The sequence below is a fragment of the Pinus tabuliformis genome, chromosome 5_1 (assembly GCF_031772625.1).
Source record: "Pinus tabuliformis cultivar Carrire ecotype Pingquan chromosome 5_1, CPIR1, whole genome shotgun sequence".
In the NCBI taxonomy this organism is placed as follows: Eukaryota; Viridiplantae; Streptophyta; class Pinopsida; order Pinales; family Pinaceae; genus Pinus; species Pinus tabuliformis.
Window position 1 is genome coordinate 984,392,585 of NC_142305.1, and position 26,803 is coordinate 984,419,387.

The 26,803-nt window shown below is 40.4% G+C and overlaps 1 protein-coding gene across 2 annotated transcripts in view; it reads left to right on the forward strand.

Moving 5' to 3' along the window:
- Positions 1 to 26,147, forward strand: part of LOC149168030 (protein N-terminal asparagine amidohydrolase family protein) — a 463,798-nt gene extending 437,651 nt beyond the window's left edge. For both annotated transcript variants that reach the window (XM_089433303.1, XM_089433301.1), the window contains one exon: positions 25,710 to 26,147. In XM_089433303.1, the coding sequence (XP_089289429.1) occupies positions 25,710 to 25,833 (124 nt within the window). In that variant the 3' untranslated portion in view covers positions 25,834 to 26,147. The remainder of the gene's footprint in view (positions 1 to 25,709) is intronic.
- The last annotated feature ends 656 nt before the right edge of the window (positions 26,148 to 26,803 follow it).

Here is a 26,803-nt window from a genome sequence, read left to right on the forward strand (position 1 = left end):
AAACATGTTCAAAATTGTCCCTAAAAAAAAACCATCATTCCAGTGTACACAATTTTCATTTTTAGCACTGTTTTTAATGTTTTTTTGGCGTTTTTTGGCCAGAGTTCCCATTTTGAGTTTATAGTTCCTGTTTCAAAGTTTACATTGTTTTGTGTAATGTAAAGGAGGTTGACCCCCGAAGAGGTTGATTTTGAAGGTGTTGATTTCTCTTTCTTCTATTTTGTGAACTTGTTACATAACATTTGGTATCAGAGCTTTGGATTCTAAGTTTCGTTGCTCCAAACAGGTCATTGTGGAATTTTCGCTATAACTTTTCTTCTGCGATGTTTCAGAAGCTAAAAAAAAACCCATTTGAGCTGAAATCTCGTTGAACCTTGGGTCCAAATTTCAGATCTTTTCTCGCTATATTTTCGGAGATATGATCCAATGAAGTTAGGGTTTTTGCAGGCTCCCGAATTATATCTCAACAAGCGACATGGGGAAAATCGTCATAACTTTCTCTCTGAGCATCAGATTGAAATTTTGTAAAAAGTTACAAATATAGGACGACCTGTAGTTTTCTGTATATCGGTTTTAGGTCCTAAGGTTGAAATAGTGACTCGTGGGACTTCGTACGAGTTCGCTCTACTGAACTAGTCAATAATCAGGTCATCGTGGGAGATTTGGCATAACGCTTCCTTGGAGAATCCAACCTTGATCAAACTTTCAGGGTTGGAAAGAGGACTCAGAGGGCTACCGCAGGACACAATTTCAGACCTTGTAGGTCCAAAATTATAGAGATACAACAGATTCAATATTGAGCTCCTACAAAGTGAAAAAATGTGTGTTTTTTATTTTTATTTTGCATAAGTTTGGTCAAAAAAATTACTTTGAAGGAATTCAAAGGGCATGGTGAAGCATTATTATCATTAATTGATGCCACGAAGAAAGAAAATGGAAACAACTAGTAAGCAACCTGAAAGCTCTAGCATGACTCATGAAGAAGAGGAAGAAATACAACATGAAATATCAAAATTACGAGACCAAGTGCAACAAAATTCACTCTCACGAAAAGTAACGAAAGCCAAGATGGATAGTTTAAAGAAAGACATGGAAGCTAAGATGGATGGTTTAAAGAAAGACGTGGAAGCTAAGATGGATGGAATAGAAGCAAAAATTAAAAGCGACATGGAAGATTTGAAGATAGATTTGACAAAGTTGTTACAATAAATCCTTACTAATGGCGAAAGGGTAGTAAAGGAAACTCGTGATGAAAACAAAAGAAATGTTAGTCATGATTTCATAGACTCTAACGTTGGATTGAAGACCCACCATGTTCCAAAGATCGATATGAGGAAGTTTGATGGCAAGGATCTCGTAAAATGGATACTACAGATGGAACAATATTTTGATCTCCATAATGTGCAAAGCACACAAAAGGTACGCGTTGCAACTTTATATTTGGAACTCAATCAGTTTGAACTTTGTATGGTATCGATGGCTTTTCTCTCGTAAACAAATTGTCACTTGGGAAAATTTTATGGAAGAAATGATAGCATATTATGAGGATACAAAAAGCAACACCTTTTTTAGCCAATTGATAAATCTCAAACAAAACGGTTCAATGGTGGAGCACATTGAGGACTTCCAAAAATTGAATATAAGAGTAAAAGATATTCCAGAGGAGCATAGGATTGATGTGTTCATAGGGACTTTAAAGGATAACATCCAACATGAGGTTCGCCTTTGGGAACCTGATTCATTGGAGAAGGCATTCAGGTTGGAAAGAAAAATTGAAAGCAAAATTATGGCAACAAGGAAGCCTACCACTCACAACCTAAGTCACATGACACGAAGACACGAGACACGGAGGACACGTAAATACGAGTATTCAATACGAAACGCGGCGACCTGGAAACAGGACACGGGGGACACGTTTTATATTTTTATATAATATATATATATATATATATATATATATATATATACTGAAATATAGTTTTTCATCCATATTAAATTGGAGGTTGCAGCTTATCTAATCAAATTAAAATATAATTACTTCTCAAAGTTCATAGTTCACTTTAAAAAAATAAATAGAATCAAAAATTACAACTTACTGTGATATATGTGTAGCTGTGTTTTATTTGTGGTCTCATAGATCCGTTAGAGTCCCTCGTGGATATTACTAAGAATTTTTCAGTTTTAATTCAATATTTAGTTTATGGATCCAATCCTTGTCAATAGGTTACATGAGAATCGAGATCAATTGACAAGATTATATAATCTCTTGCTTCAGCAGCTAATGACAAATTCTGGTATACAAAAATAGATTTGTCTTGAACTTTAAGGGTTGAAGATAGTAAGCACGTTGCTTTGATTGTTAGATTTTCTATTTCAAGATGAAGTGTGTTATGTGTTATTTACGGAAATCATAGGAATAGTCAGTTGATAAAACTTTCTATAGATAAAGTATATTAGGGAATGAAGTGCTATAGAGATGGCTCTAGGCATTATTGAACAACAATAATAATCTAATTGTAAATTGCCTTTGATTCCCATAATTGCTAGCACCAAAAGTCTACTTTACAACACAGAATGTAGAGCGAAAAAACAAGCTCAGTTTTCCTGGAGAGCACCAAACTGAAGACATATTCATGCTTGTTATTCCAATTAACTATGGCTTAAACATTTCTCAACATCTAAGCCAAACTGATACCCCGACAAGGTTCGCGCTGTAGAAATTCCTATCCCTCGAAGGCCAAATTCATAGAATCTAAATTCCCACGCACATACGTCAGGTTTACAAAATAGTCTTTAGCCTCTATATGCCATGTTCTAAGAGTTAAGGCATCCCAATACCTAGGCCATGTTCATGTCAATTCCCATGACCTCACACCTTGTTATAAAAGAAATTTTCCAGATAGCATACGCTAATTATAAGAGTCAGATTGAAAAGTACCCATGCCTGATTAATAAAGTAGGGTTTGACAGTATCTATGCCAGGTTCGGACTCAGTAATAAATTTAGCTTTACTCTGAATGCTTTGAACTGCTACAACAAAAGGTGCCTCATGATGTCACGAGTATGCTTTAGAAATTTAAAAGTTGTGAATTGGCAGGAAGGAGTGCCATTGCATGCTATTTCTCACAGCTGATAATGATTTTAATATACCATTCGTTTGACAAAAATAAAGAAATGCACAGATAAAACACGGGTTCCAGTTTAGGGGTTCCGGCTTACTGGTTTACGAGCCGGTCTTGAACGCTGCACACTGCACGGGCACCAGCCGCACCACAATCTGCTCCAAACTTCAAATATAATGCTAACTTCAAACACCCTGCTCCACACGACAGCTCTAGACGACAGCAGGACGAAAATAACCGGGAAAAATCCATTGCGTAGGCTTTATGTTACGTTTTTTGCGCGGTACGTATTCAACCTGTCGAAATACGTTAGGGCAACGTTTTCTACCAACCAAATATGCATTTTCTAAATTCAGGACACGACAAAAAATGGAGAATACATATTCAATTTTTCAGGACACGTTGAAAATCGTATTCGACACGTATTAGGGCCGTTTTTGTGTCCAATACGTAAAATACGGGACACGGGACCCTGGGGGACGTGTCCTGTGACTTAGCTCACAACTATAAAGATGGAAGTGTTGTTGCCCCTAGCCTTCCACAACCTACAAAGTTGACACCACAACAATTGGAAGAAAAAAGAGAAAAAGGGCTCTTTTACAGTTGTGATAACAAATACACTAAAGGTCATAAGTGTGCTGAGAAGAAATTATTTTACATAGATTGTGAAGAGGAGGAAGAAAAGGAACAAAAAACATCAAAAGAAGAGGATACACACCACGAAAAAACCCTAGAGAAAGAAGAAATTAATCCAACCATATCTTGTAATGCATTGGCCGGAATTACCACTCCTCAAACTATCAAGATAAAAGGACATATCAAGAAGAAAAAGGTAATAGTGTTGATTCATTCAGGAAGTACCCATAATTTAATTCATTGTAAAATAGCGAAGGAATTGAATTGCTTCCTATATCTAGCACCAGAGTGTCAGGCCTTACAGATATCCCTATGCTCAAAAGAGTGAAATTGAACGTATGGTTGTACAAATGCTAGAGGCTGGAATAATTCAACCTAGTCAAAGTTCTTTCTCTGCTCCAGTAGTATTGGTGCACAAGAAGGATGGATCATGGCGCATGTGCCCTGATTATAGGGAGCTGAACAAGCTCACTATTAAACATAAATTCCCCATTCCTGTCATTGACAAATTATTGGATGAATTGCATGGAGAAATTTACTTCACCAAGTTAGACCTCCATTCAGGATATCATCAAATCAGAATGAAGACTGAAGACATTCCGAAAACAACATTTAGAACTCATGAGGGTCATTATGAATTTTTGGTCATGCCATTTGGCCTTACCAATACACCTTCTACATTTCAAGGTTTGATGAATTCCATTTTCAAACCCACCCTTAGAAATTTTGTGTAAGTACTTTTTGATGATATACTAATTTAGAGCAAGTCTTGGAAGGATCATGTTCAACATGTTGACAGAGTGCTCAAACTATTGGAGGAGAAACAATTATATGCAAAAACTTCCAAATGTTTCTTTGGAGTACAAGAGGTGGAATATTTGGGTCATATTGTATCTCATGAAGGTGTTAAGGTAGACCCTAGCAAAATTAAAGCCATTAAGTAATGGAAAATCCCCACGTCCATAAAGCATTTGCGAGGATTTTTCGGGTTGATAGGGTATTATCGCAAGTTTGTTAAGAATTATGGGAGAATAGCAGCACCTCTAACAACATTATTGAAGAAAGATGCATTTTCTTAGACTCCAGAAGCAACAAAGGCCTTTGAACATCTTAAAGAGGCAATGTGCCAAGCACCGGTCTTAGCTACGCCGGACTTCACAAAAACCTTTATTGTGGAATGTGATGCCTCGGGAAATAGAATTGGTGTTGTTTTAATGCAAGAAGAAAGGCCCATTGCTTTCAAAATTCGTCCAATCAAAGGAAAATATTTACACAACTATTTATGAAAAGAAGGAAATGTTGGCAATACTACATGCACTTAAGAAATGACGACCTTACCTAATGGGAAGACACTTCAAGGTAAAAACAGATCATGATAGTCTTAAATACTTTTTAGAACAAAGATTATCTTCAGAAGAGCACAAAAATGGGTCACAAAGATGTTGGGTTATGACTTTGAAATCATCTACAAAAAAGGGAAGTAAAATGTTGTTGCAGATGCACTCTCAAGAAAAGATGAGGATGTGGAAGCATTGCTTTGTGCCATTTCTATTATCCAACCAGATTGGATAAATGAAGCAAGGGATGAATGGAAGAATAACGAAGAAGTGTGTGCACTCATTCAAAAGTTGCAGCAAGATCCTAGTACATCTGATACATTTAGCTAGAAAAATGATTTGTTATGGTACAAAGATCGCTTATACCTCTATAAGAATTCCCAACTCAAACAAAAGATTCTTAGGGAATTGCCCACATCTCCCTTAGGAGGGCATTTAGGATTTTTAAAAACTTACCACAGGGTTAAGAAGGAATTTTTTTGGTATGGCCTTAAATCTGATATTCAAAAGTTTGTGGTGGAATGTTTGGTTTGCCAACAAAATAAAGTTGAGATAATTAAGACCCCAACTATATTACAACCTTTATCCATTCCAAGTCAATGTTGGGAGGAGGTTTCAATGGATTTTATCTCAAGTTTACCCAAGTCCAAAGGAAAGAGTGTCATCATGGTGGTAGTTGATAGACTTCCCAAGTATGCACACTTTTGTGCATTATCTCATCCATTTAAAGCCAGTATAGTTGCTACTGCATTTATGGAAACATTTCAATAGCTACATGGAAACCCAAAGATTATTGTGAGTGATAGAGATCTTATTTTCACTGGAAATTTTTGGACAGAGTTAGTTTCTTGTCTGGGTACTCAGTTAGCTCATAGCTCATCTTATCATCCTCAATCTGATGGCCAAACTGAGATAGTGAAAAAATGTTTGGAAGGATATCTTCATTGCTTTGTATCTGATAAACAGACACAATGGGTCAAATGGTTGTCTCTCGTTGAATGGTGGTATAACACTTTCTTCCATACTGCAGCGAAAATGACCCCATTTATGGCTCTCTATGGATATCATCCACCATCCATCACATCATATATAAGAGAAAATTCTAAGGTTCAAGCAGTGGAAGATCACATCGAGCATCAACAAAAAGTTCTCCAACTCTTAAAGGATAACCTCACTTTGGTGCAAAATAGAATGAAACAACAAGTAGATCAACATCGCAGCGAAAGAAGTTTTGATGTAGGTGACTGTGTATTTCTATGGCTACAACCATACAAACAAATGTCCCTCAAGCAAGCTAAGAAGGATAATAAATTATCACCAAAGTATTATGGTCCGTACAAGGTGTTGCAAAAGATTGGTACTATGGCATACAAATTGGAACTTCCTGCATCTTCCCGAGTGCACCCAGTTTTCCATGTTTCATGCTTAAAGAAGGTTATAGGTGACAAGCTCCCAGTTCAAACAATATTGCCAGAGCTTGACGAGGAAGGAAAAATCATATTGGAACTTGAAGCAGTCACAGAAACAAGAACTCGACAGCTGCGAAATCGATCAATTTCAGAGTATCTCATCAAGTGGAAGAACTTACTCATTGAAGATTCTACATGGGAAGATGAGAATTTTATACAGAAGCATCCAGAACTACTCAAGCGTTGAGGACAACATTTTTTTGAAGGAGAGGGGCATGTTAGGTCCCTATAATACTAGTGTATTCCCTTATTATTATTGTCATTGTACCCCTTATTGTTATTGTTGTGCCCATGTTGTCCCCATATTGTTATTATTGTGCCCCATAGAAGCCCACTATTGTTATTGTTGTGCCCTTACATTATTATTGTTATGTCAGCTCTGATTATATTATGACCCCTTAGACTCCTATATATAGAAAGGAGGTCTTGTCATTTGTATCATCCAAGAATTACTCATTTGTAAAGGAGGTTGCCCCCTCGAAGAGGCTGATTTTGAAGGTGTTGATCTCTCTTTCTTCCATTTTGTGAGTTGGTTGCATAACAAATCTGCTAAAAAAATGCTCCAAATCTCTCTTAGAAAAGCTCCTTCCCACCGGATTACTTCCTCCCAAATTTTCCCTTATTGCTCCGTAGCCACAACACAGATTCTCCTTGCCCCAGTGATTGTGCAACAATGCCCAGTGATCCCCTGCACAGGCCAAGAATTAGAGCAGTTCAACTCTCCTAAACGCTTCACCAACAAACCTACAAATTGGCAAGAATCTCCAACCCTTAAAGAAGGTTATAGGTGACAAGCTCCCAGTTCAAACAATATTGCCAGAGCTTGACGAGGAAGGAAAAATCATATTGGAACTTGAAGCAGTCACAGAAACGAGAAGTCGACAGCTGCGAAATCGTTCAATTTCATAGTATCTCATCAAGTGGAAGAACTTACTCATTGAAGATTCTACATGGGAAGATGAGAATTTTATACAGAAGCGTCCAGAACTACTCAAGCGTTGAGGACAACATTTTTTTGAAGGAGACGGGCATGTTAGGTCCCTATAATACTAGTGTATTCCCTTATTATTATTGTCATTGTACCCCTTATTGTTATTGTTGTGCCCATGTTGTCCCCATATTGTTATTATTGTGCCCCATAGAAGCCCACTATTGTTATTGTTGTGCGCTTACATTATTATTATTATGTCAGCTCTGATTATATTATGACCCCTTAGACTCCTATATATAGAAAGGAGGTCTTGTCATTTGTATCATCCAAGAATTACTCATTTGTAAAGGAGGTTGCCCCCTCGAAGAGGCTGATTTTGAAGGCGTTGATCTCTCTTTCTTCCATTTTGTGAGTTGGTTGCATAACAAATCTGCTAAAAAAATGCTCCAAATCTCTCTTCGAAAAGCTCCTTCCCACCGAATTACTTCCTCCCAAATTTTCCCTTATTGCTTCGTAGCCACAACACAGATTCTCCTTGCCCCAGTGATTGTGCAACAATGCCCAGTGATCCCCTGCACAGGCCAAGAATTAGAGCAGTTCAACTCTCCTAAACGCTTCACCAACAAACCTACAAATTGGCAAGAATCTCCAACCCTCTTTGTGGAAGGATTTTCTGCTATTTGGCTGGCCCAAATTCCCCTTTTTGTTGGCCCTCCCAAGAGCCACAAATTTCTCTCCTGCGTCCAAGGAAAACTCGTTCTAGCTGAAGGAAATGACTATAAATGTGCCCAATAAAAACTCTAAATTGAGCTCCCCAATTGCCTCACTAGGGAGACACTTGAAGTTCTCTGAAATGAGAGTGGAATTCCCACTCGAGAAGGCAGGAATTCCTTGTGTTGAACAACACAGTTATCTTGGTTAAGCATCTCAAGAGAACTAATGTTAAATTGTCAAATGATCAAAAGTACCAAATGGAGGCGTCCAAGCTCTATTTATAATTGTTGGCCCTCTCTCCCTTGGTGGTCCCCACCTTCCACTAATTCGCACCCCTTCCTTTCTCTCTCTCTCTTCTCACTTGTGTGAAATGCTCCATTGGGTCAAATTTCCTTCTCTTATGGTCCCCACATTCGACCAGAGCTATAATTTTCTATTTCTCCCAAGTCCTATACTCTAAAAACGTCTCCAATGCCCAGATTACAAAATTGTGCTATGCTTAGCACCTCCCCAATAAACTCTATTAATCCCCTCAAATGAAAAATCAAAATTGGGGATATTACAGTGTGCTATGCTTAGCACCTCCCCAATAAACTCTATTAAACCCCTCAAATGAAAAATCAAAATTGGGGATATTACAGTCCTCCCCACCAAAAATTGTGTGTCCTCAAGCAATGCCTGAACAAGCGCCCTCTCTAATTGTTGATCCCCACTATCACTGCAAATTATACCAGGGTCCCAAATGTGTCACTGGATCGTCCCTAACCTCTGCACTGTCTTGTCGTGAAGGAGTCCCTCGATACTAGGATCCCAAGCCAATCTGATCAACATGAAGCACCCCTTGCTCCACTCGTTATCCTACCAGGTATAGACGTTAGAAACACTCTGCCTACCGCCAATAAGTAGAGCATCCTGATAATGTAAAACTCTGTCCAACTCCACATGAAGTTTCCCTATCGAGTAGTCCATCTCATGCACTCTGATGGTGAGCCCTTGAAGATACAACCCAATCTCCATGCGAATGAAGTCTCTCCCGCATGAGCTCCCCCTAATATCCTCCCACTGACCAACTTGCCATGCTGATGAATTCCCCCATGCCATCAGCAAGCCACTAAATCCCAATGGAAGATCTAAGTGACCTCCCCTTGTAGCATCCAACTCATCCCTAAAGGTCATCGAGTTGTCAAGTACTGCGATGCCTCAGTCCCATGCTAGTCTTAGAAGGAAACTGTCATGTCGACCCTGCAACACTCTGGTCATGACTGACCACCTAATATGCTTGTACCAAAACCTCCTCTCCTGTAACTCTCGGCCATAATATATGTGATGATCAAGGCTATGCCCAACCTGCCAAGGTGACTCAACAATGCCCACGCCTATCACTCCATGGTTGGCCCCAATCCTGAACAACCACCTACCTCGCCATATAATGAAGACCTCAGTGATCCCCCATATGTCAACCTGATAATGAACTGGATCACCTGCTATCTTGACCTCACTAAGTGATGGAGTGTCCCACCGATCAATTGGATCCCTGGATCCCATACCCATACTGGAGGTCCACAACTCCCCATCCTCATTGCTTGCTGCTATAACATGTTGCTAGTTGTTGGGACCCCTCTGTGCCTCATCTCTGACCCTTGTATGTATCCAATGGATGGGTACCCAATATCAAGGTTTTGTCCCGCATATGACAAACTGCTTTGCTCCTACCAGACCACACAACGAAATCTGTTATCCCAGCTCTTGATGATGTACCTGGATATTTCCTAAAGCCTAGGCATCCTCTTGCTAACAAGAACTACCATCCCCTGTACCTCGTGCTCACATAACACCTCAGGTTGTCCTGTCAATAGTGCACCCTGCAACTCACTCACGGTCACCTCCCTAAGCCTGCACCCATCAGCTTGTGCCCTGACCAAATGCCACCACTGAGAAGTCTCTCCCTGGATACTTTGTGTCCCAACTAACTATCTCGAGTGAGCCTCTCGTGTCTTGCTGCTCGTGATGAAGGTATCAAGGGACAACACCCAACTCCTTTGTGCCTGCAAACAATGTAGAAGTGAGAGAGTCGCACAAGTCACCATGGAGAGTCACACGAGTCCTCATCAATCTTGGGTGAACGATACCCAATGGCATTCAGTCATCTGTATCAGGTGGTCTCCCTGGTGGTAATACTCGAACATCCCAATGGGAAGCATCACACATCACTACATATGGTTGAGCATTGTTGTCCTCCCCTGCATAAGAACATGTATCTTTGTGCCCCTTGGCACGCGAATGCACCCATTTGCACACCTTTGTGCACTACTGGACACCACTACCAACCGCCATATCATCCTGAATCATCTAGTATCCCTCCTGTGACGAAGTAGCTATCACTCCATGCGAAACCTCGAGGTGGTGTGAATTGCTCTTCCTACTCCATAGTGCAAGCCCGCACAACACAACACTCCTCCATGCACCTCTATGTTACTCTGCAAAACACTGAACTCTATGGCACAACTCTGCGCACCACTAAACAACTATGCCAACTACCACACCACCCTACATCTTCGACCATCCCACATGCGTCCATGCATCCACTACCCTGCTAGTGAATCCACTACATGTTAACGTAAATGATACTACTATGCCTAGCTTCAGTAGCTTCTGTGTCCAATTTGCCATAAGAGAGCATTGTCTCCATACAATGCCTTGTCTGATGGCCTGTTGACAGTGCCTCCTCCGACCAACCCCTGCCAGAGTATGTTGATCATCCTACAATCCCATGTATGCCCAACACCCCCGGACAACCCGCCGAATCTGCCTGCCCCCCTGACAATCTAAACATACACTAGTGTTGACGGAGATCTGAAAGTGTGTGGGTGCTCAATCATCGAATCCATCGCACTGTTAATACCATCACTAACGAAGCCCATGTTGTGACAGAGAATCCCACCTGGGCCCCAACAACCATCTGGCCCTCGTACTCCTCTAGTAATCCAGGACCTCTGCTGAAATGCAGCCATGGATGTAGCCAACCATTTAACCTGCTCCATCAGGTACAATCTCAGTGCCTCTCGCCATCCAATCCCAAAGGAAGGATCGAATGTACAATATCCTATGTACGGAACAAGCCCTCCATGCTGACGTTGTGCCATACTCAACTCAAGCCATTGGCCCCTGCTAACTTGGACACCCCCTATGATTTGTCTACACAACTCCGCCTCTCTCAATCCAATGCACAAGGGTGAGATAATAACGATGTAGGCCCGTCAGCTTGCCTCTGAAGCGAATTGTGTTGAAATTCCAACATGTGCTCTCTGCACTGCCCCTCATCAATGTCTAGCCCAAAGGACGGTCATGCATCCTCCTCCATCACGGCCTCAACTTTAGCCTCCAACTGCTCCACCAACAACCCATCATATAAAACATTATCACCGGTCAACTATAGGTGACTTTCGTTCGACAACTTTGTCATAGATCTGGATGCCTTTGTACCTATCAACTCCTCATCAATGGTGGAGATGTCTCCTGACACCTCATCAATCTGTGGTGCGTTGCTATCATCTGAAAACTCGGTCACAACCCCAGATACCTCGTCAATGGTTGCCTCAACAACGGATGGCACCTCCTCAATAATGGACACCTCTGTCTCCTGTCACCTCATCAATGGATGGCCCTACGGGTGTATGCTCTATTCTCTCCCCCAAGGTGTTAGTTAGAGCTATCAAAGGAATCTCTAACAAGGGTGACTCCTGTGTCATGTTGGGTGTATCTATGTGCCTTCACAACCTTGTGTGCCCTCAACCTCATGCTCAACCTCCTCCTTAGACTCCTGATATCTAAAGCCAGGTCTCCACCAACAAAAGTGCCTCCTGGTCTCACCCTCTAACTGTCCTTGTCCTGCCTGCTCCTTTTGAGGAGATCTGTTGCCTTGAGTCTATCAACTTCCCCACATGGTGTAGATGATTGCACCCCTATGACCTACGCACCTCTAATGTCTCTGCTATAAGGATGAGGATGGATTTGGTCCGACACCTTCCTCAGTTGGCCCAACCTTTCGTCATTCCAACGAATTCCACCCCAGAATTCTTGCATACTAAATCTTCCTTGAGCCATGGGTTGTCTATGATTTAACATGTCATTGTGCATACATGCCCAAATCTTCCATGATCTAGTTGGCTACCCCACAGCTAGCCAAGATCATGGCTCTGATACCATTGTAATATTCCTAATGGGAAATATTAACTAATAACAACAAATAGGGCATAAACATGTAACCATAAAACTAACACACCAACATAATGACAAATTGCACCAGAAATTGTACCAAGAGCTGAGCCATTTTATTAACTGAGAAAACAAGGTACATATAAATGAAGAAGAGGAACCTGGGCTTGCTACAACAAGCTAGTCAAGTTCTAGGTGAAAATGGAGTTTCCCAAGTGCTCGAAATTGCTCTCCCAAGTCTCTGCGTTGGCTTATTAAATTTTGTTATTGCTGGAAGGAAAGGAATTGGTGTTTCAAGCCTCTAAACTGCTCAAAAATTCTAGGAAATTAACTGGAGCCTCCTCACAAGGAACCTAGAATAACCCAGAAAAATCTCACGGACCCAAGTGGTGAAATGGTCCTAGAATAAACTGCATTCTCCATCAACAATTTCTACCACTGACCGCTGAGTGGAACTAGGAATTCTTCCCTGAAGAGTGCTTAGAAAATTCAACAAAATTAATTCTAGTCTCATCTCTTAAAACCCAGAAAGGGTTTGGGCTAATTCCAACATGCCCTAGTGACCTCAATTTGTGTTTAGACCTCTAACTGGCTAGCAAAACTGGTTGTAGATGAAATCTTCTACAAAATGCTCCAAATCTCTCCTAAAAAATCTCCTTCCCACTGGGTTACTTCCTCCCAAATTTTCCCTTATTCTTCCATAGTCACACCATAGATTCTCCTTGCCTCAGTGATTGCGCAACAATGCCTAGTGAGCCCCTGCACTGGCCAAGAATTGGAGTATCTCCACTCTCCCAAATGCCTCACCAACAAACCTGCAAATTGACAAGAAACTCCAACCCTCTTCGTGGAAGGATTCTCTGCTAATTGGTTGGCCCAAATTCCCCTTTTTTCTGGCCCTCCTAAGAGCTACAATTTTCTCTCCTGTGTCCAAAAAAAACTCGTTTCAGCTGAAGGAAATGACTGTAAATGTGCCCAATGGAAACTCTGAACTAAGCTCCGTAATTGCCTCACTAGGGAGACACTCAAAATTCTCCAAAATGAGGGTGTCTCGGGAATTCCTTGTGCTAAACAACACAGTTGTCTTGGCTAAGCAGCTCAAGAGAACTAATTTTAAATTGTCAAATGATCAAAAGTACCAATGGAGGCCTCCAAGCTCTATTTATAATTGTTGTCCATCTCTCCCTTGGTGGTCCCCACCTTCCACTAATTTTCACCCCTTCCTCTCTCTCTTCTCACTAGTGCGAATTGCTCCACTGGGTCAAATTTCCTTCTCTTGTGGCCTCCACATCCACTAGAGCTATAATTTTCTATTACAAGATTGTGCTGTTAGCGCTCGAATTTGCCTCAGGCTGAGGAAGGCAAAATCCAAGGCAACATCAAACCACTTAGCCTCGTAGCTAGCCCTACGAGGACAGGAGAGGGCTCTCTCCGGGTCTATCTCGGCAAAAGGTCTTCAAAGGGCTGAGATGACCAATAAAGAACACTGATTTTAGGCTAGTAAACTGATAGGAAAAGTTTGATTTTAAATTTTTAGGGTTTTGTTGGAAAGTTGAGCACGCAATTTTGGGTGCGGGGATGAGACACAGTTTTTGCAGAGGTCTTTTTGGGACAAGGTAGGAGATTGTCTTGATGCCTTTGAATTAAGTGAATGGATAGAAATGACCTATGAGGAGCTAAAGAGAGCAAGAAACCTTCGAGAGTTCTCCTTAGACAGATGAAAACATAGATATTAAGCAAACTTAAAGGCAGAGCATAGAAACCATGAATTCTACCTTAACACTTCATTTACTTAATGCGCAGAAAGAGAAGTAGGAAAATGATACACATAACACACTTACAAGTACATGAGAGAAGCACACCATCAATACAAAACACCACAGGAATCCCAAATAGTGTTGCAAAACCCTGGTCTTTCCTTTACCAAAATTTCAGAGATACAAAGTGTAATACAATAGAATCTTATCCCTCAAGAGTCCAACCTCTCCAACCATGAAAATGATTTAGAAAATACATAATATAGGTAAGCTAACACCTTTCCTTGCCTCTAGGGGTCGAGCTCATCCTTCTAGGAGCTGTTTCAACCAATTCTAAACTGAGCACTAAAATCTAGGCAGTCAAAACAACTTGCCTCTATAAGCTAGGAAACCAATTCATTCATTAAATTTTTGACTTTTTATGAATGAATCTTCTAGAAGAGATAAATAAGTGCCATGACATCATAAAATTACATCAATTACATCATGGAGGATGAAAAATCACTCCAAAAAGTCAAAACTAGTCAAATCTGCGTTTTGCTGAGCTGTAGGTGAAAATCTGACAAATTTCCCTGATGCGTAGCGCCCCAATTCTCTACGCGTAGCGCGCCTTTGAGCCAACTTTTGAGGCACTTCCCGGCATCCAAATGAGGCAAAAGTAGGCTTGTTGGAAAGGTCTGGATGTCTACTTTCCAACCCAAGTGGAATTTCTCAATTTGGTGTCCATTTGCCCCTCCAAAATTGCAATCTCCCAAGACTACTTCCTGTGTGTCCAAAAAGTGGCAGAAAGTCATTTTTTGCATGTTTTTTGACCTTCTGAGGGCTCAAAACCTGATGACATGTCTTGGCAATTGCTGAGCAAGTGTAATTTGTCATGACAAATCCAAAAATGTTGAGTTTTTGAGAAATGGACTTGCCCATCTTCAGGGTAGCGTGCGGCCGCTACGCGTTGAGGGCAAAAACCTGTTTTTTGACCAAAAAAATTCAAAAATGACCAAAATTGCTCCAAATTCTCTGAAATTTGAGCTGAAGGTGTGTCATTTAGTGCCATGCTCCTTCAAGGAAGCCTCAGCCAAAATATGAAGGGGATCGGGCCTTTTTCTCCGTTTTAGTGCCTTGGCCAACCGTCCTTTGAGTACCTTCATTCTTGCTTTACACACATGCATTCGAGCCCAATAATGGTTCTTCATGTGGTGGAGCATGTCTTTGTCCCTGTTTGCCTTTGCTATTAACCTCTCTAAATGTGTGTTCACCTGAATGAGCATAGAGCTTTGCTCCTTAGGTGTCAAATCACCGGGTCTCTTGCGAGCCAAGTTCCGGTCTTCTCGGATCCTCCGCAACTCATCAAGAGAGTGTTCATCCTCTAATTGCTTGTTGCGCTGCTCTAAATAAGTAATTGTCCAATTTGCCATCTCCAACTTTTGCTGCAACAAGTCATTTTCAGCCTTTTGTTGCTGAATGATCTCCTTTAGCTCCGAGCTAAGAGAACTGATGTCAAGGTCAATGATGTCTATGTCATCCATACACTTGCAATAAAACTTCCAATTGTAGCACCCAGTGCAACAGCAAAGCAACTGGTGAATCAAGAGGGAGGCATCTCCAGCTGTAGTAATCAACCCAGCTTCTCAAAACGACAGATAGGGAACTCTGAGGCTCTCTGCAGGGGTACATGTCACCTGGAAAGTTCCAACTGCCTTCTGTCTTGAGGAACTCAGCTTCGAGACATTCACCAATTGCAGCTCTGCTTGCCATCAATGACAGGCCACATGTACATTCAAATTTCCATAAATTATCTTGATGAAGTCCTTGTTTCATTAAGAAAGAGCAACATGTTATCTGCCCCAGCTCCACCTTCTCTATACTTTCTCCAGTGAATCTAAACGGGAAATCATGCAAGATGCTTATGCATTTCATTTGTTCTTCCATTCGCTTACATTCATCTTTGTGCTCATTCCAATGAAGTTTTTGTATTTTTCTTGAGTTAAGAGAGAATTTGAGAGCTTGCTGGCAAGTCACAGGGCGAAAAACCCAACGCGTAGCGCGCCTTGCCCAACGCGTAGCGCCCCTCTGACGCGTAGCGCACGTGCAAATTTGCACTGAGAAAGGCAGCCTGATGCGTAGCGCGCCCCTGACGCGTAGCGCGCCCTCCCTGATGCGTAGCGCGCCCTCAGCTACATAGTGCATTTTGCAGGAGGCTTTTGGAGGCCTTCCCGGTGTCGAAATCGGGCGCAGGATAGCTCGTTGGAAAGGTATTTGAGTCTACTTTCCAACCCAACTGGAATTTTTCAATTTGGAGTTCATTTGCCCTATCAAAAATCAAATCTCCCAAGACTGGTCAAAATGTGCCAAATGAGGCTGCCTCAAGGCAGAGTGTTGTTGCAGTCAACTTTTGAATGTCTTCCTCAACTCCAAATTGAGCTCATGATAGCTCATTGGAAATCTCTTTGTGTCTAGTTATCATTTGACTCATCAAGAAAGTCATTTGGCCAACCGAGCTAGGAGAAAACTTGATTTTCCCAAGGTCACTTCAGAGGTGCATTCGATTCTCCTGAGGCAACGATATCTTTGACATTTCTCTAAAACTATGATACCTGTGTAAAAAGTGAAGGAGGTTTTTCTTCCTTGGCATGTTGTGAACAAAAACATCTCTCAGTTTTCTAAAATTCATCTTTTATTGCTCTGAAACATCTTTTGAATGAAACTTATCCCGATGTGTGAAACTAGGAATTTTGTGAAAATGAAGCGAAATGAAGGGGATGAGGGACTTGTAAATTCTTGGGGAAATTTTAGGGAGTAGGGAGGGATGTTAGGAAGCAGGGGAAAGTGGAATCTCAGAGATCGAGCGAGGAGAAGGGGTCCAAAAGGGCAAAACACAGGCCTAGCCTAGAAAATTGCCAAGTTGTGGCAAGAAACTAGGGTTTGTGCAAAAATGAGGAATTTGGGGAATCTCAGTGATGGGAAGTGTTTAATAAGGTACATTAATGATAGGGGAAGGTGTATGAACATCTGGATACAAGTTTTGCTAATGATTTGACCATCCAAGAGAAATTACCTCCAAAACCCTAGGAGAGGGAAATGACCTTGCCTAGGCGCAACTGAAGCATGAACAAGGTGTAAAATGACTCATTAGACACTGACATGATAATGACAACCCTATGAATGATGATAGACTCAGCTGAATAGTGACATAGATTGGCATTTGGGCAATTTTGAAAAGAGTGAAAGCAAACCCTAGACCTAATGCCTAGTGACCAAATTTTGCTTGAAGACTCACTGAAATGACAAAATTTGACCTTGACACTCTGAGACCACTTTGTAAGAGCATATTTGATCACTGGAGGAAGGCTGGAAAGACTGACACTAACATTGGCTCCAATGGGGATGGTAGCTCCTTGGAGGTCCCAAGAACGACAGATCTTTGGGAGAGCAGACAGTGCCTTCGTCCATTGGGCAATGGAGTAAAAAACTCAAACTAAAATGCATGACTGAAAACTGATGACTCGGATGAGACAAATTGACTCTCACTCAACTAAAACCTGACTCAAGACTTAAACACAACCGACAAACTAGAAATGATGCTCAAGGTGGAGCTTATTCATCAAAACCTACTCTAACAGTTTCATTCATCACATGATCAAGTGAAATGAAACAACCAATGCAACCAAGTAAGTATTCCATCTGCTGTTCAAATTTTCTACAAGTGCTCACTTATGAACAACAAGAGAGGACTAATAAATGGCAACTCCCATGATAGCTTAGAAACAGATCCGTTGAATGATATGGATTCTCTATCCACCTCCAAAAACACTGCATAAGGATCTTGAAATTCAAGCACACTGGAACTTAGCTCATCCAATGGATTACTTCTCTTTTCCTCATACCATGAATTCAAACAGCCTTGTGACGAGCCCTCTGCTGAAAATGACAAAGAAACTGGCTGCTGGATCAAGTTTATATCAGTACATGTTTCAAGCTCACATGTAGTCAATGGAGAAAGACTTTGACTGCAAACCTCATCCAAAACATCAGCTATTGGATCATGAAAAACTTGAAAAGACTGTTGTAATGTATCCATTGAAAATGTATGACATCCGTTTAGCTGTTCATCTTTTTCTTGAGAGATTTTATGAAGATTCTGCCTTATAAACTGAAATGATTCGAAACAAAAGGGTATAGAATCTTCTTGCATCATCAAATCATGTATTTCGTCTTCCACAGTTTCATCTATAATCTGCCCTTCAATTTCATTTGGTAGTTGCAAATCTGATGCTACATGCTGCTCAAGAATTTTGTTATCTGTCTCATCCTTAACATTAACACTGAGAAATTGCTGATTTGTTATAGGTTGTTCATTTGAAGATTTACTATGCAATCTACCCTTCAAAAACTGAAATGATTCAAAACAGAATGGTACGGAGTCACCTTGAATCATTAAATCATGTGTGTCCACTTCCAAGTCTTCAGCTGCAACTTGACAATCAATGGCTTTCGGGGGTTGCAAATCTGAATATGAGAAGTCTTGAACAAAATTTTCATTGCTCTCAAGATGGTCCAAATCAAGACTTGTTGACATTTGATTTCTGATTGCATGGTAGTTATCTCTGATGAACTGAAACGAATCAAAACAAAAAGGCAAAGATTCTTCACTTACTTCAAACTTTGATGCACTTTCCTCATCATTGTCATAGCTGCTATGCATCATTTGATCATTGTACTCGAGTTGCTGTAAGTGAACATCCTCCTCACACAAACTAGCTACTGATTTGTTTGCAAGATTAGCTTCTTTTTGGGGAACATAATCATCATCATACTGATCAAACTGAGGCAAATCATCGGTATAAAACATATCATCAAGCATGCAGGTCATATCAATAGTTCTTTCTTTGCCAAGATGATCTATAAGACAATCATTATCATATCTATGACAACTAGGATAAGAAACAAAATGTTTTGGATCAGCAACTTGTTCTTCTTCAATCAACGAGCCATGAGTTTGAACATCATAATCATTCCTTGTGGTGATCCTGTGCATCATCTTTTCCACTGCACTTACCAAAATGTCAAGCTTCACCTCTAGAGATGTTGATTCGGCCGGATCTATGTTTTTCATCTCTTCTTCTTTCAACCTTGCCCGTCGGATCAACAGATGCGACTCTACATTTACTGCATTGTTTTGCATCTCATGAAGCGTTGCAATATCCCTTTCTCTCAGCTGAAACTCCATCTCCGGATCAAAGGCACCGGATAGTGCAAGAGAGCAGATCCAGGAGTAGGCCTTATATCAACTGGCATCGAATAATAAACTTGGTTAAATCTGGTTGAAAATTGTTGTACTGTCTCCCCTGGCAATCTTTTCAGCTGGTTATACTCTTCTACAATCAAGAAAAGGTTTTGCCCGATCATCCACCTGTCGAGAAAAACTTTGACAAACTGTTGGAAATCTGAAATGCTTGCATCAGGTAGGGCTTTGAATGAACTTTTCACTTTGGCTTGCAAAGAAAGAGCAAAAAGCCTTATACTAACATCTTCGCTATCAACTTCAAAAAGGTCTAGAAAAGACTCAAAATTCTACACATGTTGTTCAGTGTTGACATTCTTACATTTACCGTCAAACCTCGGCAAGTATAGATCATAGTTTTTGGGGAAAGCATGAAGAACAGAAGGTAAAACAAGAGGTTTATACCGATCTGGAATTTTACAAGGTGTATGGGTATGTACAGCAGGTATATAATCGGTCTTGGTCTTTTGAGGTTCATCAATTTGAAGATGGTCATCACAAAATTTAGAAGAAAGGTCTTGATCAAGCTCAAAGGTATGCAAATCTTTGGTATTCACAATCTTCAAAGGGAAAGAATCAATTGCAGGCCGAGGATCTCTTCTCAAGCATACTATACTTTGCAAAGCCTTCTTGACATTCTTGGGAAAAGAGAAGAAATAATTTATGACAAAGAACAAAATGTCTTGGATGAAATTCGAACTTGAATACCTGATCTGTCCATGTTGTCCTTTCATGTTTTTGCTGGTCAGGATCATCTTCCAGTGGAGTCTTTGGATCTGATCTCGAAAATGATTTAGAGTCGCCAAGTGAATGATTTCAGCCTTTCTAGTGTCTGATCGTTGTCCACCATCAACCATCAGATCTGAATTTGATACATGTACTGGGGTAATTAACAAGTTAAATGTCACGTTTACAAGCTAGACTGGAGATTGACTGAAGCAGCGTTTATCTACTTCCGCTAATGCAAAGCAAAAGCGTTTCGAAGGCTACCTGGCATAACTTCAGGCTCCGTCTGTAGCTTATAAAACAAATGACATCAACCAGCAAACCATTTGTTCTTCCCCAGTATGGTCGCCAATATGTTAGCGCTCGAATTTGCCTCAGGTTGAGGAAGGCAAAATCCAAGGCAACATCAAACCACTTAGCCTCGTAGCTAGCCCTACGAGGACAGGAGAGGGCTCTCTCCGGGTCTATCTCGGCAAAAGGTCTTCAAAGGGCTGAGATGACCAATAAAGAACACTGATTTTAGGCTAGTAAACTGATAGGAAAAGTTTGATTTTAAATTTTTAGGGTTTTGTTGGAAAGTTGAGCACGGCAATTTTGGGTGCGGGGATGAGACACAGTTTTTGCAGAGGTCTTTTTGGGGCAAGGTAGGAGATTGTCTTGATGCCTTTGAATTAAGTGAATGGATAGAAATGACCGGTGAGGAGCTAAAGAGAGCAAGAAACCTTCGAGAGTTCTCCTTAGACAGATGAAAACATAGATATTAAGCAAACTTAAAGGTAGAGCATAGAAACCATGAATTCTACCTTAACATTTCATTTACTTAATGCGCAGAAAGAGAAGTAGGAAAATGATACACATAACACACTTACAAGTACATGAGAGAAGCACACCATCAATACAAAACACCACAGGAATCCCAAATAGTGCTGCAAAACCCTGGTCTTTCCTTTACCAAAATTTCAGAGATACAAAGTGTAATACAATAGAAGCTTATCCCTCAAGAGTCCAACCTCTCCAACCATGAAAATGATTTAGAAAATACATAATATAGGTAAGCTAACACCTTTCCTTGCCTCTAGGGGTCGAGCTCATCCTTCTAGGAGCTGTTTCAACCAATTCTAAACTGAGCACTAAAATCTAGGCAGTCAAAACAACTTGCCTCTATAAGCTAGGAAACCAATTCATTCATTAAATTTTTGACTTTTTATGAATGAATCTTCTAGAAGAGATAAATAAGTGCCATGACATCATAAAATTACATCAATTACATCATGGAGGATGAAAAATCACTCCAAAAAGTCAAAACTAGTCAAATCTGCGTTTTGCTGAGCTGTAGGTGAAAATCTGGCAAATTTCCCTGATGCGTAGCACCCCAATTCTCTACGCGTAGCTCGCCTTTGAGCCAACTTTTGAGGCACTTCCCGGCATCCAAATGAGGCAAAAGTAGGCTTGTTGGAAAGGTCTGGATGTCTACTTTCCAACCCAAGTGGAATTTCTCAATTTGGTGTCCATTTGCCCCTCCAAAATTGCAATCTCCCAAGACTGCTTCCTGTGTGTCCAAAAAGTGGCAGAAAGTCATTTTTTGCATGTTTTTTGACCTTCTGAGGGCTCAAAACCTGATGAAATGTCTTGGCAATTGCTAAGCAAGTGTAATTTGTCATGACAAATCCAAAAATGCTGAGTTTTTGAGAAATGGACTTGCCCATCTTCAGGGTAGCGCGCGGCGCGCTACGCGTTGAGGGCAAAAACCTGTTTTTTGACCAAAAAAATTCAAAAATGACCAAAATTGCTCCAAATTCTCTGAAATTTGAGCTGAAGGTGTGTCATTTAGTGCCATGCTCCTTCAAGGAAGCCTCAGCCAAAATATGAAGGGGATCGGGCCTTTTTCTCCGTTTTAGTGCCTTGGCCAACCGTCCTTTGAGTACCTTCATTCTTGCTTTACACACATGCATTCGAGCCCAATAATGGTTCTTCATGTGGCGGAGCATGTCTTTGTCCCTGTTTGCCTTTGCTATTAACCTCTCTAAATGTGTGTTCACCTGAATGAGCATAGAGCTTTGCTCCTTAGGTGTCAAATCACCGGGTCTCTTGCGAGCCAAGTTCCGGTCTTCTCGGATCCTCCGCAACTCATCAAGAGAGTGTTCATCCTCTAATTGCTTGTTGCGCTGCTCTAAATAAGTAATTGTCCAATTTGCCATCTCCAACTTTTGCTGCAACAAGTCATTTTCAGCCTTTTGTTGCTGAATGATCTCCTTAAGCTCCGAGCTAGAACTGATGTCAAGGTCAATGATGTCTATGTCATCCATACACTTGCAATAAAACTTCCAATTGTAGCACCCAGTGCAACAGCAAAGCAACTGGTGAATCAAGAGGGAGGCATCTCCAGCTGTAGTAATCAGCCCAGCTTCTCAAAACGACAGATAGGGAACTCTGAGGCTCTCTGCAGGGGCACATGTCACCTGGCAAGTTCCAACTGCCTTCTGTCTTGAGGAACTCAGCTTCGAGACATTCACCAATTGCAGCTTTGCTTGCCATCAATGACAGGCCACATGTACATTCAAATTTCCATAAATTATCTTGATGAAGTCCTTGTTTCATTAAGAAAAAGCAACATGTTATCTGCCCCAGCTCCACCTTCTCTATACTTTCTCCAGTGAATCTAAACGGGAAATCATGCAAGATGCTTATGCATTTCATTTGTTCTTCCATTCGCTTACATTCATATTTGTGCTCATTCCAATGAAGTTTTTGTATTTTTCTTGAGTTAAGAGAGAATTTGAGAGCTTGCTGGCAAGTCACAGGGCGAAAAACCCAACGCGTAGCGCGCCTTGCCCAACGCGTAGCGCCCCTCTGACGCGTAGCGCACGTGCAAATTTGCACTGAGAAAGGCAGCCTGATGTGTAGCGCGCCCCTGACGCGTAGCGCGCCCTCAGCTACATAGTGCATTTTGCAGGAGGCTTTTGGAGGCCTTCGCGGTGTCGAAATCGGGTGCGGGATAGCTCTTTGAAAAGGTATTTGAGTCTACTTTCCAACCCAACTGGAATTTTTCAATTTGGAGTTCATTTGCCCTGTCAAAAATCAAATCTCCCAAGACTGGTCAAAATGTGCCAAATGAGGCTGCCTCAAGGCAGAGTGTTGTTGCAGTCAACTTTTGAATGCCTTCCTCAACTCCAAATTGAGCTCATGATAGCTCATTGGAAAACTCTTTGTGTTTAGTTATCATTTGACTCATCAAGAAAGTCATTTGGCCAACCAAGCTAGGAGAAAACTTGATTTTCCCAAGGTCACTTCAGAGGTGCATTTGATTCTCCTGAGGCAACGATATCTTTGACATTTCTCTAAAACTATGATACCTGTGTAAAAAGTGAAGGAGGTTTTTCTTCCTTGGGATGTTGTGAACAAAAACCTCTCTCAGTTTTCCAAAATTCATCTTTTATTGCTCTGAAACATCTTTTGAATGAAACTTATCCCGATGTGTGAAACTAGGAATTTTGTGAAAATGAAGCGAAATGAAGGGGATGAGGGGCTTGTAAATTCTTGGGGAAATTTTAGGGAGTAGGGAGGGATGTTAGGAAGCAGGGGAAAGTGGAATCTCAGAGATCGAGCGAGGGGAAGGGGTCCAAAAGGGCAAAACACAGGCCTAGCGTAGAAAATTGCCAAGTTGTGGCAAGAAACTAGGGTTTGTGCAAAAATGAGGAATTTGGGGAATCTCAGTGATGGGAAGTGTTTAATAAGGTACATTAATGATAGGGGAAGGTGTATGAACATCTGGATACAAGTTTTGCTAATGATTTGACCATCCAAGAGAAATTACCTCCAAAACCCTAGTAGAGGAAAATGACCTTGCCTAGGCGCAACTGAAGCATGAACAAGGTGTAAAATGACTCATTAGACACTGACATGATAATGACAACCCTATGAATGATGATAGACTCAGCTGAATAGTGACATAGATTGGCATTTGGGCAATTTTGAAAAGAGTGAAAGCAAACCCTAGACCTAATGCCTAGTGACCAAATTTTGCTTGAAGACTCACTGAAATGACAAAATTTGACCTTGACACTCTGAAACCACTTTCTAAGAGCATATTTGATCACTGGAGGAAGGCTGGAAAGACTGACACTAACATGTGCTATGCTTAGCACCTCCCCAATAAACTCCATTAATCCCCTCGAATGAAAAATTAAAATTGGGGATATTACATAGTTTAACATCATCGTTATTATTATTATTATGTTGTAATTTTCATTTATATATTTTATAGTCATTACAGACCAATTGCTTTTGAACGCCCTTTAGTTAAGCATTGAGAGGGTTTATTCCAAAGTTTGATTTATTCAAATGAATATTGGGAATCCTGGGACACTTTGGCAGGGTTGGGGGTGGAGGCTTTGGTTGATTATTTCACCAATATAACTCCTATTATCTGTATTTGGTATTTCATCAACAACATCTGCTATCCCTACTAAATGGGAAGTGGGTGTCTACAAATATGGAGGATATATTGGGTGCACAGAGTCCATGATGTTTGGTCTGTTAAGTGTTCCTATGAGTTGAGGGTCTTTACTTGGTTAGTGATGTATTAGGGGATACCATCCAAGGCTTGATTGGCCAATAGGGGACTCTTTGAGGGCATTTGCCCAATTTGTGATCACTCGGAGACTGGGAAGCACATTTTTGGGAGTGTTCGTTTGCCAAAAGTTGCTAGAGCTATTTAGAGGATTAGTGTTCAATTCTGCTTTAGGGCGAGATTCATTGGCATGCCATTGTTTGGAGATCATTGTTCTCTAGTTTGTATTTCCTTTTCTGGGGTATGGAAGTGCTTGTGAATTTTGTCTTTTTCTATTCAATGGAAGATCAGGTGTATTTTTCTTTTGGCTGTGAGGTTAGCTCATTGTCAGCTTTTTGTACGATATGGCAGGATGAGGTATGCCATCAGCTATTGACCAAGGGTGTTCCGTTGATAAAAAGTATCAAATCTCTTGTTCCCATAGCTTATTCAGATTTTATCTTGGTATTAGTAGCATTACGGAAAAAGTTATGATGCCCGTTGTATAGAGTCTAGCCCTTGCACATTTTTCTTTACTGTTTTCTAAATATTTTTCTTATATATAAGACAATTTAGAAAAAAAAAAATAAAGTCACTGTCAATCATCAAAATGGCCTTGTTAGTACCCTTGATTCAGCCTTTAATTCATATGAACCCAGTTTTTGTCAGATTAAGAACTTGTCTAAACAGTCTGATAAGAAGGCCTTCATCATCCTCTTGTTTTCTCATGCAAGCTATCCTTCTTCCAGTTCAATGTTTGTCAGCGCATTTTGTTGATTAATTCTCTCAACATTGCTTCAACTCTGAGTATTTCAAGTGGATGTTCCCCTTTAAAAGACCATGTGTCTAGTTTGTACCGCAACTTCTTTTATCCAAGGACACATCCATCTCTGTTTTCACAAGTAACATCTATCTCCTTGAAAATCAACTGTTTATACAAACACGGCAGTCTGATCAAATTTTATGCTTTTTCAGGGGATATGCATATCTTCTAGAGCATCCTAATTGGAGAAGCACATTTCCTAATGGCCAACCAAGAATATTTAAAAGGGCTAGTAATGGAGGATGGGTAGCATGCAATGGAAAGCACATGGAATAATTGTATGTTATATTGGAGACATTTTATCTTCAGTTACCATTTTATAGTGGTCTCTTATGGTGCATAATATCCATTTAGGTAACGGTAAAGCCCTCCAGAAAATAAGTCTATGCATCTTGTACCAGAAACTTGTGGATGTCAAACTGGTTTTTGTACAAGCTTTATCTCAGAAGTAGCAAAGTCTATAACATGCTGAAAAGGGAGATAGTTCACTATTAGATAACTTGTCATGATCTTATATTTGGATTGTTGCTTAAATCTTGATATGATTTCCAAATCTGCAAGTTAAAATAAAACCACATTATATTAAATCATGGTGTTGGCATTGTTCCATAACGAAATCATGTCTACAACTCTTATGATTACAGGAAATCTGAATTTTAAGTTAAAGAAAATGAAACTCTTAATATTTGGATGAGGCCGGTTGCAATTTTGTTTATATTTTCTCACTTATGCAAAGAGTTGCTATGTTGGCAAAAGTGTAATAGGAGGGACGACAGGGAAGGTTCCACATTGTTAGGAGAGAATATAATATGATTTTCATTTCGATCAATTTCTCGTGCTTTTGAATATGGCATCGTTCTTTTACATGTGTTTTTATTTTACGATTATATATTTTAATGAAAATCATGTGGATTTCATTACCATAAAAGTAAAAAATGAAATACTATTAATATTTGGATGAGGCCGGTTGCAATTTTGTTTATATTTTCTCACTTGTGCAAAGAGTTGCTATGTTGGCAAAAGTATAATAGGAGGGAGGACTGGGAAGGTTCCACATTGTTAGGAGAGAATATAATATGATTTTCATTTGTATCAATTTCTCGTGCTTTTGAATATGGCATCCTTCTTTTACATGTGTTTTGTTTTTATTTTAGGTTTATATATTTTAATGAAAATCATGTCGATTTCATTACCATAAAAGTAAAGATTACAAAATTTTGAAGACTATCTCAGAACCTCTTGAGAG